This window comes from Myxine glutinosa, chromosome 3, assembly GCF_964187855.1.
Source record: "Myxine glutinosa chromosome 3, kmMyxGlut1.1, whole genome shotgun sequence".
NCBI classification, from domain to species: Eukaryota; Metazoa; Chordata; class Myxini; order Myxiniformes; family Myxinidae; genus Myxine; species Myxine glutinosa.
In genome coordinates this window covers 74,133,831-74,149,081 of record NC_136263.1, presented here as the reverse complement: position 1 = coordinate 74,149,081, position 15,251 = coordinate 74,133,831, and the positions used below count along the sequence as shown (strand labels likewise).

General features: G+C 44.0%; 1 protein-coding gene across 1 annotated transcript in view; it reads left to right on the top strand.

Moving 5' to 3' along the window:
• LOC137423435 (small ribosomal subunit protein uS2) overlaps window positions 1-2,629 on the top strand; it is a gene marked incomplete in the record, with an annotated part of 8,161 nt that extends 5,532 nt beyond the window's left edge. The window contains 1 exon segment of the mRNA XM_078774198.1: window positions 2,442-2,629. Within this exon segment, the coding sequence (XP_078630324.1) occupies window positions 2,442-2,533 (92 nt within the window).
• Window positions 2,630-15,251: the final 12,622 nt, after the last annotated feature.

Here is a 15,251-nt window from a genome sequence, read left to right as displayed (position 1 = left end):
CATCTGCCTGTCCTGCCTTGCAGTGGTGACTCTTGGCCTCCCTGATCGAGGTCTGTCATCTGCAGAGTTGTGGAGGGTGTCTCTGTCCACCAGGGCCGATATCGTCTGGTGTGAACAGCCAAGGCGACGTGCCACCTCACGGTAGCTCAGTCCGCCTTGCAGCATGCCCAGGGCACGCTGCCGTTGATCCCTTGACAATCGTGGCATGTTGATTGAAATGCCCATTTTGCACTGGCCTTTTTAAAGCCAATATCAAGACATCACGTGCAGCTCATTAAAATCATCCCGTACCCCTTGGCTAATCACTGACAGTCAAAACGGCTGTTCAATAGCTGTGCTGTGAAGTGACAATTGAAGGTTCAAGTGACCATCCGTGACCGTTTTGTCTGACAGTCAGGACACTATTGTCCACAAATAAGTTCACACATTTACTACACAGTGTTATTGTTGATATTTAAAGGTTTCAAAGGTGGTAAGTTTATTTTGTGTTTCAGTATATATATATATATATATATACAGACTTGGCATTTAATATGGAATGTTTTTTTTTCTTGACTTGGGTTTACTTTCTGAACTCAGTATATCAATCTGGTGAGTTTCTTTTACACTTCGGTGATTTCTTTGTGAAATGAACCATGTCACTGATTGTCTTTCGCAGCAAGAAGTCATTAACAGGATAATATCACAGGTGGCGTGACAAAATGTAAGGACAGGTACATTTGACGATTGGCTTCACAATCGTGTATATAAGGGTTGTTGCGTTCTGTATTAGTGGAAAACAACTGCTGCACGTCTCCAAAAGTTATTGCCGCTTCCTCTGGAGATGGTCCGTCAACTCGACAATGCTGTTTGTCATGAAGTGGTGGCTTTACAAAATTCTGGCATGAAACAGCGTGCTATTGCTCGGCAGTATGGCATCACTCAAGGTCAGGTGTCAAAGATCCTGAAACGAAATGCTCAGAGGGGTGTCCCTACTCCAACACCGAGGCCAGGACGTCCCCGCAGAACCACAAGGAGAGATGATCGCCAGCTGCACTGGTTAGTCTGCAGTGGCCGTACCAAGTCAGCTAATCAGCTTCGGGCTGAGTGGCAGCAACTGACAAATGTGCCTGTATCCAGAAGGCTAGTCAACCAACGACTGGTTCAAGCAGGCTATCGTGCCAGGCGTTCCCTGAGAAAGCCACGCCTGACCAGACAACACCGCCAGCATCGATTGCAGTGGGCTAGAGAGCACCGTCAATGGCAGCCAGGACACTGGAATCACGTGACCTTCAGTGATGAGTCCAGATTTCTGGTCTATCGTCAAGATGACCGCAACCGAGTGCGCAGACAAGTGCATGAAGCCTACAACAAAGATTGTATCGTGCCAAGAGTCCAAGCTGGAGGTGGTGGGGTGACCTTTTGGGCTGCTTTTCATGCAGGGGGCAAAACTGACCTGGTTGTTCTGAATGGAAACCTGAACCAGTTCAAGTACAGGGCCATTCTGGAAGAAACATTGCTTCCATTTGCTCGTGCAGCCTTTTGAGGAAACTTTGTCTTCCAAGATGACAATGCACGCCCTCATCGTGCTTGCATGATCCAACATTTTCTTGCTGACCGTGGTGTCGAGCATATGGAGTGGCCTGCCATGTCCCCGGATATGAATCCGAGAGAGAACTTGTGGGCAGAATTAACGTGTCAAATCGACAACTTGGACCCGCAGCCGACCTCTGTGCGTGAATTGCAGCAGGCTATTTTCACTGCATGGCAATCGATTCTTGTCCAAACCTTGGCAAATCTCGTGAACAGCATGACTCGACTTGTACGTGCTCTCCTGAATGCTCGTGCGGGTTACACGAAGTACTGAACTTTAATTTTACTGTCCGTAATCCCAGTCGTAATTTAACTTTTGTTTTTGTTGAAATATTTTTTGGCTAATGTGCAAAATAGAGATACTTCTGGAAAACGTACAGAAGTTTAACACAGTACTGTCCGTGAATTGAGTTCGATATCAGTTTACATCACTTTTAAGGATCAATTTATTTACTTCAAAATGTAAAATGTGGTTTTTGTTTCTTTTAAAGGTCACATTAACAAAATCTCGAATAATTTCAACATATTTCTAATGAACTTTTGGTTCTAAGTCATCTTGAAAAGTAAGTTCACCCCCACAAAAAAAAAATTCCATATTAAATGCTGTGTTTGTGTGTGTGTGTGTGTGTGTGTGTGTGTGTGTGTGTGTGTGTGTGTGTGTGTGTGTGTGTGTGTGTGTGTGTGTGTGTGTGTGTGTGTGTGTGTGTATATATATATATATATATATATATATATATATATATATATATATATATATATACACATATATGATTGTCTGCTCAAGGCCAATTAGTGTCAATTGTTGTCGGCTCATGTGCTGTGCTGTACTCTGCCTGATTCTTATCTATTTATGTGTTTATTTTTGTCAGGCTGGGCTTTTCAGACCACGTTGCAAGATTGGACTGCTGCGCCAACAGCCCAGACGGAAGATTGGGGTGGATCGGCTGCAAACTGGGCTTAAATGGTTGTGTTCCAGATTTCCACCAACATTCTTGATGGTCCTGTGCCTTTTCTATGAGGCTGAGAGAACTTGGTTAAATAAAAAGGATGTGCCCTTTTTGGGTGTTTTTTTTTTGTGTTTGTTTTGAAATAGTCGTTCAATATTATTGAACCCAAGATGAGTTGTGCATTTATGCCCATAACACTCAGAAATCGGTCCTCATTTCATTTTTTTTTTTTCCATGATGTTTCGTTGCTACACTTCTTACAAGTTGACAGTGCAGAAACTCTATTATGAAGTCCAAGGAACTGTCTGTAAAACTTCAGATAGAATTGTGAATTTGAAATAGAATTATGAGGAAGTCAATCAAGGTGGGTTACCTCTATCTCGGGAAAGCTATAAAACAATTTCTACTCTTAAATGTTCCCAAGAGCACAGTGAGCTCCATCATTAGGAAATGGAAAGAATGTGGAACTATGCAGAGCCTTCCAAGAGCTGGCTGTCCAACCAAACTGAGCAACCGGCAAGAAAACCTTGATCTGAGCGGTGACCAAGAACTCACTGACCACTGACAGAGTTCCTTTGCTGAGATGGGAGAACCTGCTGGCAGGACAACAGTTTTCTAGGCTTTATGGGAAAGTGGCCAGATGAAAGCCACGCCTGAGAAAAAGGCACATGATAGCACACCTGTGGTTTGCAAAAAGGCACATTAAAGATTCTGAGTAAGTTAAAATATTCAGTGGTCTCCAAAAAAAACCAGTTTGAGTTGATGAGAAAAAGATGAGACAAAAAAGAAAAACCAGATGAGACAAAAAACCAGATGAGACAAAAATTTAATTAACTGTCTTGAATGCTAAGTGCTACATCTGGAGGAAACCTAGTGCAGCTCATCACCCATCTAACACCATCCCCACCGTGAAGCATGGGGGTGGCAGCATCATGTTATGGGGTCCTCCCCCTCTCTCTGGTCTCGGTGGACCTCCGAACCCCGAGAGGGTCCCCGGCAGAAAGATGTGTTATCCTTCGGTGAAATCAAGCAAATAATGAAACCCTCAATGGAACCAGCAAATGAAAGTCAAATCAATAATGCAACCACACCAGGTTATGAACAAACAATAATATATTAGAAATCACACAAAAAGAGCCATACAACAATGGGGGCAATATCAAGCCCCTTAACACCAAACTCACGGCACCTCCCCAATGTCTCTGCACCTCTCCAAGGCGAAGTCCCAATGCCTGTGCGCTCCCGCGATCGGGGAGTCGAGACCCGATCAAAGTCAATTGAGGCGTAGGCGATCGAGGCGACCCCGAGGTCATGTTGTTCAGCACCCAGCAATACAGCGGTGGATAGGAACCTCACAAAGACGCGCTCCGACACAACATTTGCGGTTCAATCCGCGAGCCTCAATATACTTCTCAAGTGCCCTTTCTTGCACAGCCGTCCCCGGCAAACCACCGGGGAATAATGCCCAGCCGACACGACCAAAACCAGTTCACTGCAGGTTGCTCGCGTGGCGAAGATGGCGAACGGCTTTCACTCGTACCCGGGCTTTGAGGCCAGGATCCTCCGGAACCTCAATGAGGATACCCGACGACACAGGCTCCACACACTCCGGCGATATCTCTTATCGCCCGAACTTCCTTTCAAGGACGCAAAGTTCACTCGCACTGTGTGTTGACCGCTCGGTCCAGAGCCTCAACAACCACGTCTCTTCACGATCTCCTACCGCCTCTTCTTCCTCGCTCCACCTCTTCCGGTCACGATCCGGATTTCTGGCCACATTTTACCAGGAGCGCTTTTAAATCTTTTAACTATAAAAACCCTTTCCCTTCAACCACAATCACCAGAATACTTCGAACCAACAACAATGATCATAACAACAATCATTAGGGCCGAATCCGTAACACTTCCCCCCCTCAAGAAAGAAAGTTTGAACACCGCGAAAACTTTCTTTGCATGCCCTCTTTAAACAAGCAAAAGTAAATTCACAACCCAAATCAGCAATCCCCATGGGCAACAATATTCAACCTTCCCCAAAAAAATTTTACACAACCCCCAGAGCTTTCCAAAGTTAATTCCCTCTGGACCAAACATCAACAACGACATTGTCCCTGCCCCTCTGATTTTTACTTCTAGTTTCTCTTGAATGAAGGTTAAGGGGTTGTGATCAAAAACCCAAAGGCCAGCAAATCTATAGCACTTTCTCCAGGAGGCCGAGCTGAAAGCCAGGTTCCATGGTGGTTGGGTGGTGAGGCCTGGAGGTATTCACTACATGGACGCCTTTAGGAACATGGAGTTCACGGTTAGTCCGTGCAGGAAAGTTCACCACCTGGACGCCTTTAGGAACGTGGTGTTCACGGTTAGTCCGTGTAGGAATCTTGGCTCGGCGGCTCCGCAGCATTCAGTGCTTCAACTTTTCCGGTCTCCTAATAATTACGGTGGGACCACTTGTCAGTAGTCACCTGACTGGCGGTCTCCTTCTCGGCCACTGCTCTGATAATCCTTCCTTCGGGAGCTGTCATAACTCTGGAAGCCTCCATAATAATATCGCTTGCGGCCACCACCACTACTACTCCGTGGTCCTCCTCTGTAGTCCCCTCGGCCCCGAGGAAATGCCTTCCCTACTGTGATGGTCCGACCCTCCAACTCCTTGCTATTCAGATCCTTTTCTGCCTCTGGCGTCCTTTGAGTTTTCAAACGTGACAAAGCCAAACCCTCTTGACTTTCGTGTCTCCCTGTCTTTTATCAGCAGCACTTCCAAAAGCGGTCCATAGTTGCTGAAGGCAGACTCCAAAACATCTTCCTGTGTTTTGAAGTTCAGTCCACCTACAAATAACTTGCTAAACTTGTCGCCATCCCTAACTGGTGTGGTGTTATTTTCCCGACTCGGCTTTTTAACAACCATCGGGTTACCATAAACTTGACCACCGGCCAAATCATTCCCGATAACAACTGATACTCCCTCTACAGGAAGCGTGGCTTGTAAACCGACGGTGACCGGTCCTGACACCAAATCGGACTCAAAATGGATGACATGAAGTGGAGCACTAACAGCCACCAATCCCCTGTAAACGAACACTATCCCCAGTTGCCGTCTCCTCGGACCATGGCAAGATGCCTTCAAGCATTAAAGATTGATGTGCTCGTGTCCCTCAATATCCTAACCGGTCTCCGGTTAGTCGAGGCTCCATCCAGTGACACAAACCCCTCGGATAAATGGTTGGTAACCCTTTTGAGGGCGATTTCTCACAATGGCCATCGCATTTGGAGTCGTACTCGTCGAACTCCACTCCTGATTTTCCTTTCCCAGAGCATAACAGTTGGACGTCCAGGTTTATGGCAAAAAGTGCAAGTAGGCCCGGAGGAGAACCTCGTGGTCTGCCAAGGCATGGGGGCGCCGGTCTGCCTCGGGTCCCCTGGACGATAGGTCTGTCTTGGAACCGTAGTCTTCTGATTTCTAGAAGTCGTGGTGTCAAAGTGGACCTCATTTTCATCCTGAGGCCGCCCCCATGGATTTTCATTCTCCGCCCCTGATGTACCATAGCTCCCCTGGCTAGGTCTGGGCGAGAAGTTCGGTTTGTGGAACCCCATCCTGTGTGTTAAGGCATAGTCATCTGCCATGGTGGCTGCCTCATACAGCTTTGGTACTTTCCTTTCCTCCAGATGAACTTTAATGTCCTCGTGGACACTGTTGGAATTTCTCCACCAGGATCAATTGTCGCAATAGTTCGAAGTCTTTCCCAACTCCTTTTGAATCACACCACCTATCAAACATGGTTTCCTTCACTCTGACAAATTCCACATGGGTTTCACTCTCCCTCCTCCTGGCATTCCGGAATTTTTGCCGGTAAGCTTCCGGGACCAATTCATAGGCTTTGAGAATGTATTTCTTCAATACCTCGTAATCTGCACATTGGTCAATCGGTAAAGCCGAATAAATCTCTTGAGCTTTACCCACCAGAACACTTTGCACTAGTATGGACCAGTACTGCTCAGGCCAGTTTAACTGTCGAGCCACTTTCTCAAAGTGTGGAAAAAAACTTGGCTACCTCCTTTTCATTGAAGGGTGGAACCAGCCTCACATGTCTGCCAACATCCCAGGTGTTCTGACTAGGTGTCGAACCAGTCAGCAGGGATGGTACCTCTCCCCGTTCTCTTTAACTCCAGCTCCTTGACTTGAATTTCCTGCTGACGCGCCAATTCACGGTCCTTTAACTCTCTTTCGGCGCTTCTCTCTGCTTCGAGTTCTCTTGCAGCTCTCCTTTCCTCTGCTTTTTTCTCTTCTAACCTTTCCTGGAGTTCTCTTTCCTGTACTTTTAACCTTTCCTGGAGTTCTCGTTCCTGTGCTTTTTTCCCTTTCCTGGCTCTGTAATTGCATCTCCAGTTTCTGGAGCTCCACATTTTCTTGCTCTTCTGCTAACCAATCCCAGGCTACCTCTTCCCATGCTTCTAATCCCACCATCGATTGTATCACCACTGTCTGCAACTCTGCCTTCTTCATATTAGTTCGGACCTCCAAGCTAAAATGTTTGGCCAATTTCCAGAGGTCCGATTTTACTAACGCTCTGAACTGTGCTTCACTAGGGGTCACTGTAAACTTCTCTGCGTCAAACTCCATAGTGACTACTGGTAACACCTGTTAACCTTCACACAAGAAATTTTTAACAAACAAAACAAAAAAGAATTATTTTTTTGTTTTTGTTTTTAGAAAAAATTTGGGAATGTTGGAAAAAGTTCCAAATTTGGGAATTGTGGGAATGTTAGGGAATTCTTTCCCGGACTAAATTTAGGAATTTTATAGATCCCGGACGCAGACCCAATTGCGAGCCCATAAATAGCAATTGGACGAGCCCCCAATTTCTGTTACGGGGTCCTCCCCCTACCTCTGATCTCGGTAGACCTCCGAACCCCGAGAGGGTCCCCGGCAGAAAGATGTGTTATCCTTGGGTGAAATCAAGCAAATAATGAAACCCTCAATGGAACCAGCAAATGAAACAGCCAAATCAATAATGCAACCACACCAGGTTATGAACAAACAATAATATATTAGAAATCACAACAATGGGGGCAATATCAAGCCCCTTAACCCCAAACTCATGGCACCCCCCAATGTCTCTGCACCCCTCCAAGGCGAAGTCCCAATGTCTCTGTGCGCTCCCGCGATCGGGGAGTCAAGGCCCGATCAAAGTCAATTGAGGCTTAGGCGATCGAAGCGACCCCGAGGTCATGTTGTTCAGCACCCAGCAATACAGCGGTGGAAAGGAACCTCACAAAGACGCGCTCCGACGTACAACTTTTGCGGTTCAATCCGCGAGCCTCCGTATACTTCTCAAGTGCCCTTTCTTGCACAGCCGTCCCTGGCAAACCACCGGGGAATAATGCCCAGCTGACACGACCAAAACCGGTTCACTGCAGGTTGCTCGTGTGGCGAAGATGGCGGACGGCTTTCACTCGAACCCGGGCTTTGAGGCCAGGATGCTCCGGAATCTCAATGAGGATACCTGACGGCACAGGCTCCACGCACTCCGGCGATATCTCATCGCCCGAACTTCCTTTCAAGGACGCAAAGTTCACTCGCACTGTACGTCGACTGCTCGGTCCGGAGCCTCAACAACCACGTCTCTTCACGATCTACTGCCTCTTCTTCCTCGCTCCACCTCTTCCGGTCACGATCCGGATTTCCGGCCACATTTTACCAGGCGTGCTTTTAAATCTTTTAACTATAATAACCCTTTCCCTTCAACCACAATCACCAGAATACTTCGAACTAACAACAATAATCATAACAACAATCATTCGGGCCGAATCCGTAACAGGATGCTTTTCAGTGGCAAGGACTGGGGACTTATCAGTATGGAGGGAACAATGAATGCAGGTAAATATAGGTAAATCCTTGACGAGAACTTGCTTCAGGGTGCAAAAGACCTTAGACTGCGGTGAAAATTTATATTCCAATAGGACAATGCCTCCAAGCATACAGCCAAAGCAACACTGGAATGGTTTCAGAACAAGAATGTGCAAGTCTGTGAGTAGCCCAGATTTGAATTTACCAACACTTTCCATCCAACTTCACAGATCTTGAGAAAAACTGCAAGGAAGAATGGGAGAAATTCTCCAAATTCCAGATGTGCAAAGGTAATAGACATACGCAAGAAGACTCAAAGCTGTAATCGCTGCCAATGATTCTTATACGCAGTATTGTTTCAGAGGGTTGCATGCTTGTGTAAATTAGATATTTCTGTATTTCATTTTAAATAATTTTGTAAAAAAAGAAAATGCCACTTTGAAATTATGGTGTGTTATGTGTAGATCAGTGACAAAAAAATCTCAATTTCAAACAATTTTAAATTCAGACTGTAACGCAACAAAATGTGAAAAAGTCGAGGGGTGTGAATACTTTCTGAAGGCACCAATACTACAGGTGGATGAGTTGTTTCAGCGACAAGAACAAACCGAATATATTTTGGTTCAGGTCCGAATCCAGATCCGGCCTATCAGTGGGATACAAAACGTAAACTGCTCCGCCTGGTGGAGGTATGCGCTCTACCGATAAAAAAATTTAAATGATTCCTGATCATTGAGAGAAAGTAAAATAAATGATATATGGAAGCTATCTCAAAAAGTTGTGGACCGATTCAGCGAAATTTGGTGGACAGTTTGCGTACAAGGACGAATCGATTCGATTTTGGTCAACATTCGGATCTGGATCCGAGAATGTTTTAAAGTTATTTTTCACCACTGAGGGATGATGGGGCCAAAAACGATATTAGCAGGATATCTCAAAGTTGTGGACAGGTTATGACAAAACTAGGTGGATGAGTTTGTTAGGTGACAAGAACAATCCAATTTGGTTTTTGTTCATGTCGGATCCAGATCCGGCCTATCTGTGGGATACAAAACGTAAATTGTTCAGCCTGGTGGAGGTATGCTCGCTACCGAGTGCCATTCGAGTTGCAAATGTGATTGTTGGTGTCCTTGTGTGGCTGAGACAGTTTTATATTATGAAACGGAAAACCAAATACTACATTGGAGTCAAGGAACCAAAAAAAAAAAGTAAAGAGCAAAGTTGGGGTCATCAGGAGGAACCTGGATAGGATTCGGTTTTCAGCAGCTACTTCTCCCCTTAACTCCTAGCCCGAACTACAATTGTAGATTTCCATCTGGAATTCCCGAGAGGTCCATTTTTTTTTTTTTTTTTTGCCTTCTTGTTCCTTTGTATCGTTTAATTTTCTCCCCCTTTTTACTCTCGCTTTCAACTTTTAGTATCATCTGTGTAAGTCTTTCCGTAGATTTTATGTCGATTCCAAGGACAACAGATGTAGTCATTGCTTCGAGTCCTTTCAAGTCAATGGATCTCTAATAGCAATATTGGACTTGATTGTGACAGCACGAAGTCCCAACTTTTCCAATTTACAGCTTCTTGTGAGGTGGGGAATCACATTCAGATTAATTTTGGTAACTGAGTCTTCTGATTATGGGCACAGCATTGCAAAACTTTTCAATATCGCACATCCATTGTGGAAACTGTACCTACTATCTTAGTTTTGTAATCTACATTATGACCAAGTTTTCATTACCTCAGTTTTCCAATGGCCACCTCTTACCGTTCAAAAATTTCCAAATTTTGGGGAGCAGTTAAGAGGCCCATATTGTGTAGGGGAGATTTGAAATTTTATCTTTAACTATATCAGCTTTTTTGGCACCGTCAGCCAGAAATGCATCAGTTGTTTGCATAATGCTGGCCCAGTTTCAAATGGTGCAAGCCAACTGTTTGTTAAAGATGGGGAAGAAGGAAGTGGTCTTTACCTCCAGTGGACTTGGGATGAAAGCCTGATGGATGACTTGCTGTGGAAGTCTTGCTCTTGATTCCGTAGTGCACTGCCTCTTCCTACGTCCGCCACAACTGGATGCTGTACCCCTGTGAGGTGAACAGTAAAGCAGCCAGTTGTGAAGGATGTAGGAAGGCTATGGAAAGGTATGGCCGCTGAAGATCCGTGTACAACTCTGTGTCGATTTGAAAATTCCTCGTTTTACGATCCGTGAGAGAGCTGTAAGTTGAGTGAATGACTTGTTTCCCGCATTCAGTTCAAGGCTATGTTTGCAAATTGCCTCTTATCGTAACGGTTACCAGTGGCACTCGCTCGCCCAATCGGACTTGCCTTCTTACCCTCTCCCTTCCTGGCACCGACAATACCGAACCTCACAGCTCATTTGGAGACATTTAAAGTTTGGCCCAGTGCTCAAGTCTGGATATCATTCATTTACCTGTTACTGAAATGATACCTTGTGAAGTTTTAAATTGCATTATCGGTGATTTAAAAAAAAAAACATCCATGATTATGAGCCTGAAATTTGAAAACGATGGAGTTTATCTTGCGTGCTGTGACCCTTTTCATTTTTACCCTCGCCAGAGGTGAGGCTATTGCATTTGGGTCCATTTGTCTGTCTGTTTGTCCGCACAGAGCGAGTATGCTTTTCTCTGCAACTGCTGGTCCAATTGCCAATAAATTTTCATTATAGGAGCGCCTCCTGTATAATTTAAAAATGATAATTATGATGTCATCAGTCACGTGGTATCCGTGTACGCTTTGTTGGATTAAACCTAATTCTACATCAGCGATAAACCACACAAACACTCTCTTTGGGCTCTGTACCCCAAATATTCCTACAGGTCGCACAATATCTGCCTGCAACCCTCTTATGGTTAAACTGCAAAAATCAAGACTCTCTGCTCACCTTCACTCCTTCATTCCCATTTTCTCCCGCCTCTGGAACAAACTCCCCCATTCCCATCAATCCCACTCCTCCCTCCAGGTCTTTAAAACAGCTGTTCACCACCATCTCTTATCTTCCCCCATCCAAAACCTTGATCTTTTCTACCCCCCACTAATTTCACCCCAAATCCTCTTTTTTGAAATACCAACTTCTTTCCTGGAAGTCCTTGTAGTATCCTTGTGTTTATACTTCTCCCATTCCCCCCCCCCCCCCTTCCCACGCCGCCTCCCCCCAAGCCCTCTCCCTCCCACACATTCCCGATGTCCCTGCTCTCAAATGTTGTGTTTATGTGCTTCCCCTTCTCTCCCCATCTTGTCTACCGCTCCCCTTTTTATATACTTTGTTTGTTTGTCTGTTTGATTTGTTTGTGTGATAAATGTTAGCTCTTTCACGAGCCTCGATTCTGTAAACAAAAAAAAAACACCCTGGTGAGGGTCTGCAATCTGATTGCTCTCGTTTCTGATTGTACAAAAAAAGTTCAAAACTTAACCCAAATTATTCGTGCTATCCCGACAACATCTTCAATTATTCTGACGAGGGGTCTGCTGGGAAAAGTTTTTCCCTGGCTTTCACTGCCCTCCATGCTCGTGTGGCATGATTGTGGCTGGAGTTTAGCGACGGTACCAGCAACAACTCACCCACGTGATCTTTGATTGTTTATCAGATGGACGACTGCCTTGCGATGAAACATTCTACCTGTGAAAGGTAAACTTTATCGTGAGGCCGACAATGAAACCGTACAAGTACACCATCCCAATCTGGCGAAAACTCCCATCGAATACACAACAAGGAATCAGACCAGAGATTGAAGAAATAGATTTATATGTATTACCGGACATCTCCACGTACACGTTTCAATCATGACTCGGAATTCAAGAAGTAGACTGGAAAAGTGTCCCCCAAATGCGGTCGCAACGACCTCTTCCAGGCTCGTATGTTATGAAGCAACCACATCACACACCTTCTCCACCACCGTTGCAGTCGCGTCTGCTGGAGTCCGAATCCTGGGAGCAACTTTGAGCTTGCTCGGGCCCGGGAGAGACTTTCCGAATGCGCTCAGCGAGCTTGTGCTGCCAAACTGCTCTTTCCCCGAGTCTCCTTTTACGGCTTCCCTAGCGCTAAACCCCAAACCGCAAGGAGCCCGAACCCCCTATCTCGCCATCCCAGAACCACCAGGACTATGGGAAGTTGTTCCGCATAACGCACACAAAATACTGGAAAAGCTAAAACATCGCTCGATTAATACGTTTTGGTGTGGAGAATGCAAAAACATTCGACTTGCTGCTCCTGCAACAATTGTTTGGGAAGTAACACTTACACACAATCACGTTTATGTAACTTACAAAATCGTGCGATGGTGATGCCTGCACTAAAATGTATCAATCTCAGGTGCACGCTGGTCGTGTTTGCCTGCCAGGCTCAAAAGGCATCACCATTTCATTACCAAATCAAATCCAAATTTCAAATATTTGAAATTTTATCAAATTTCAAAATTATAAAATTTCAAAATTAATTGAAATTCTGAATTTGAATGATTACAAAAGATTTCATCAAAATCAAAAATTATCAAATTTTTGGTAAATTTCATTAACAAAATTTCAGGCGTGTAAATTTTCATCACCATTTCAAAAAGGAAAAACACATCAGGACGCCATTTCCGAAGCAGGAAACTCTATATTGATCTGAACGTTGAAATCGAACAGAACTCCAGTTCACTTGTCTTGCTTTTATGAAGGATACATTTTCAGGCCTGTCATCACCGGCTTTATGTTCGCGGGTATATTATTTTTGAAAAGCGTTTTTAAATTTTTTTAAAGAAACATCTATTTTTGAAAAATATTACTTTTGAAAATTCTTTTTGAAAAATAATCCTCAATTTTCTTTTAAATTTGTCATCTACATTATGACTGCAAGTTTTCATAACCTCAGTTTTCCAATGATCTCTTACTGGTCAAACATTTAAAATTACCAAATTTTGATAATGTGGGGGAGATTTGAAATTTTATCTTTAACTATATCAGTTAATCTTATGAAAAAATTCACTCTTTCACTTCACTCATTTCATCTTCATCATAATTTCACTCATTCAAATATTTCACTTCACTCCTTCATTTCTCTTTTCTCCCGCCTCTGGAACAAACTCTCTCAATCTCTTCAATCCCACTCCTCCTTCCAAGTCTTTAAAACAGCTGTTCACCACCATCTCTTATCTTCCCCCATCCAAAACCTTGATCTTTTCTACCCCCGCTAATTCACCCCAGATCCACTTTTCCTGAAATACCGACTTCTTTCCTGGAAGTCCTTGCTGTTTCCATGTGGTTTTTACCTCTCCCACCCCCACCCCCCTTCCCGTCCCTCCTCCCCCCAAGCCCTCTACCTCCCACAGATCTCCCAATGTCCCTGCTCTCAAATGTTGTACTTGTGTGCTTCCGCCTCTCTCCCCATCTTGTCTCCCCCTCCCTTTATTATGTCTTATGTATCCGTTTTTTTTTTGTCATTAATGTTAGCTCTCATACAAGCCTCGATCTTGTATACCAAAAAAAAAAAAATCTTGATTTTATTTAAGTTAATCTTATGAAAAATCAAATGAAAAATCTCTTTGAAAAAGATTCTTTTTGAAAAAATATTGTTAAAAAAGATTTTTTGAAAAATATTATTTTGAAAAATATTATTTCTGAAAATCCTGTTTTTGTGAATCATGTTTTTATTTTTGAAAACAAATTATATTTGCAAAAAAAAAATCCTGTCGATCTAAATTGGATGGAGTAAGGTCGTTTCTTTTTACTGAGCTTACACCACATACAGAACAACTCGTGTAAGCCTTTGGAAGTTGAGTGGACGATTAAAAAGTCCAGCAAATGTGTAAATGAATGTGCTATTTTTGCCATAGTACCACCAATCAATGTTCCATAGAGAGGTTGGTGGTGCAATGACGCGATTAGATCGAGCACTATAAGTTTACTGATTAACTAACCTGAAAGCTATGGTTTGTGGTTACCAGTGGCGAGCAAGCTTTTTTTTTAAAGTTTTATCTTTGCTCGGACAGATTTACAAGAATCGAGGTTCCAATGAACAAAAACATTCAAACCTATGCAAACATTCTTATTTCTGTCCTTTGAAGAACAAACAATTTCGTTAAAAAAAATTCCAATTACAGAGCAAAATTAAGAGGGAGGAAAGGTTGGCGTTTTCTTTTGGAAAGATCCCAATTAAAAACTTTTAGGGGAAAAATAAATCCTCGACTATAAATAAAGTAAACTGTCGGGTTGGTACTTTGCAGATGGGATGGGGTAATGCGTCACTACATGTCCCGTCCCTCAGATGAACGTTAAGCTGTGTCCCGTATTTAGTTGTCGGACGCTAAATATCCCACGGTGTCTGGTAGGAATTCATCTCCAGCACCCTGAACAATACATTCCTGCCAAAATCATCTTCAGTCGAACGTCAATTCTGGCCAGCAGGGTCGTGAAAGACTGGTCCAAAAACTGACTCCATATGGTAAAAATAATTGTGGTGATGAAAGAAGTCATGACTTCGATGGTACATGGAGTCGGGGTACGTGGAGAGTTGTGGGGTGGTACAGGGAATGGGTGGGGCCGTGGGGTACGGAGAGAGAAATTGCTTGTGGTCACGGGGCACTTGTATCCTGCTGTTCCCAGCACAAAATGTGCAATTCAAATCGTCTTTTTAACATAATTTTCAGCATTTGGACGGAAGTGCCTATTTAATGTTGGTTCATCATAATTGTGTTCCTGAATGCAAATTGGACTCCGGAAATATAGGAATATGAGAAATATCCATGGTTGAGAGCAGTCGGGATTCGTACCATTTACTTGTGTTACGTGCTCTTCCCCAAACCCCGGTCACGGTGTACCTCCGAGCCCCGAGAGGAGTCACGGCAGAAAAATGTGTTATTCTGTATGTCAAAGATCAATGGTGAAACCACACCAATTGTTACCA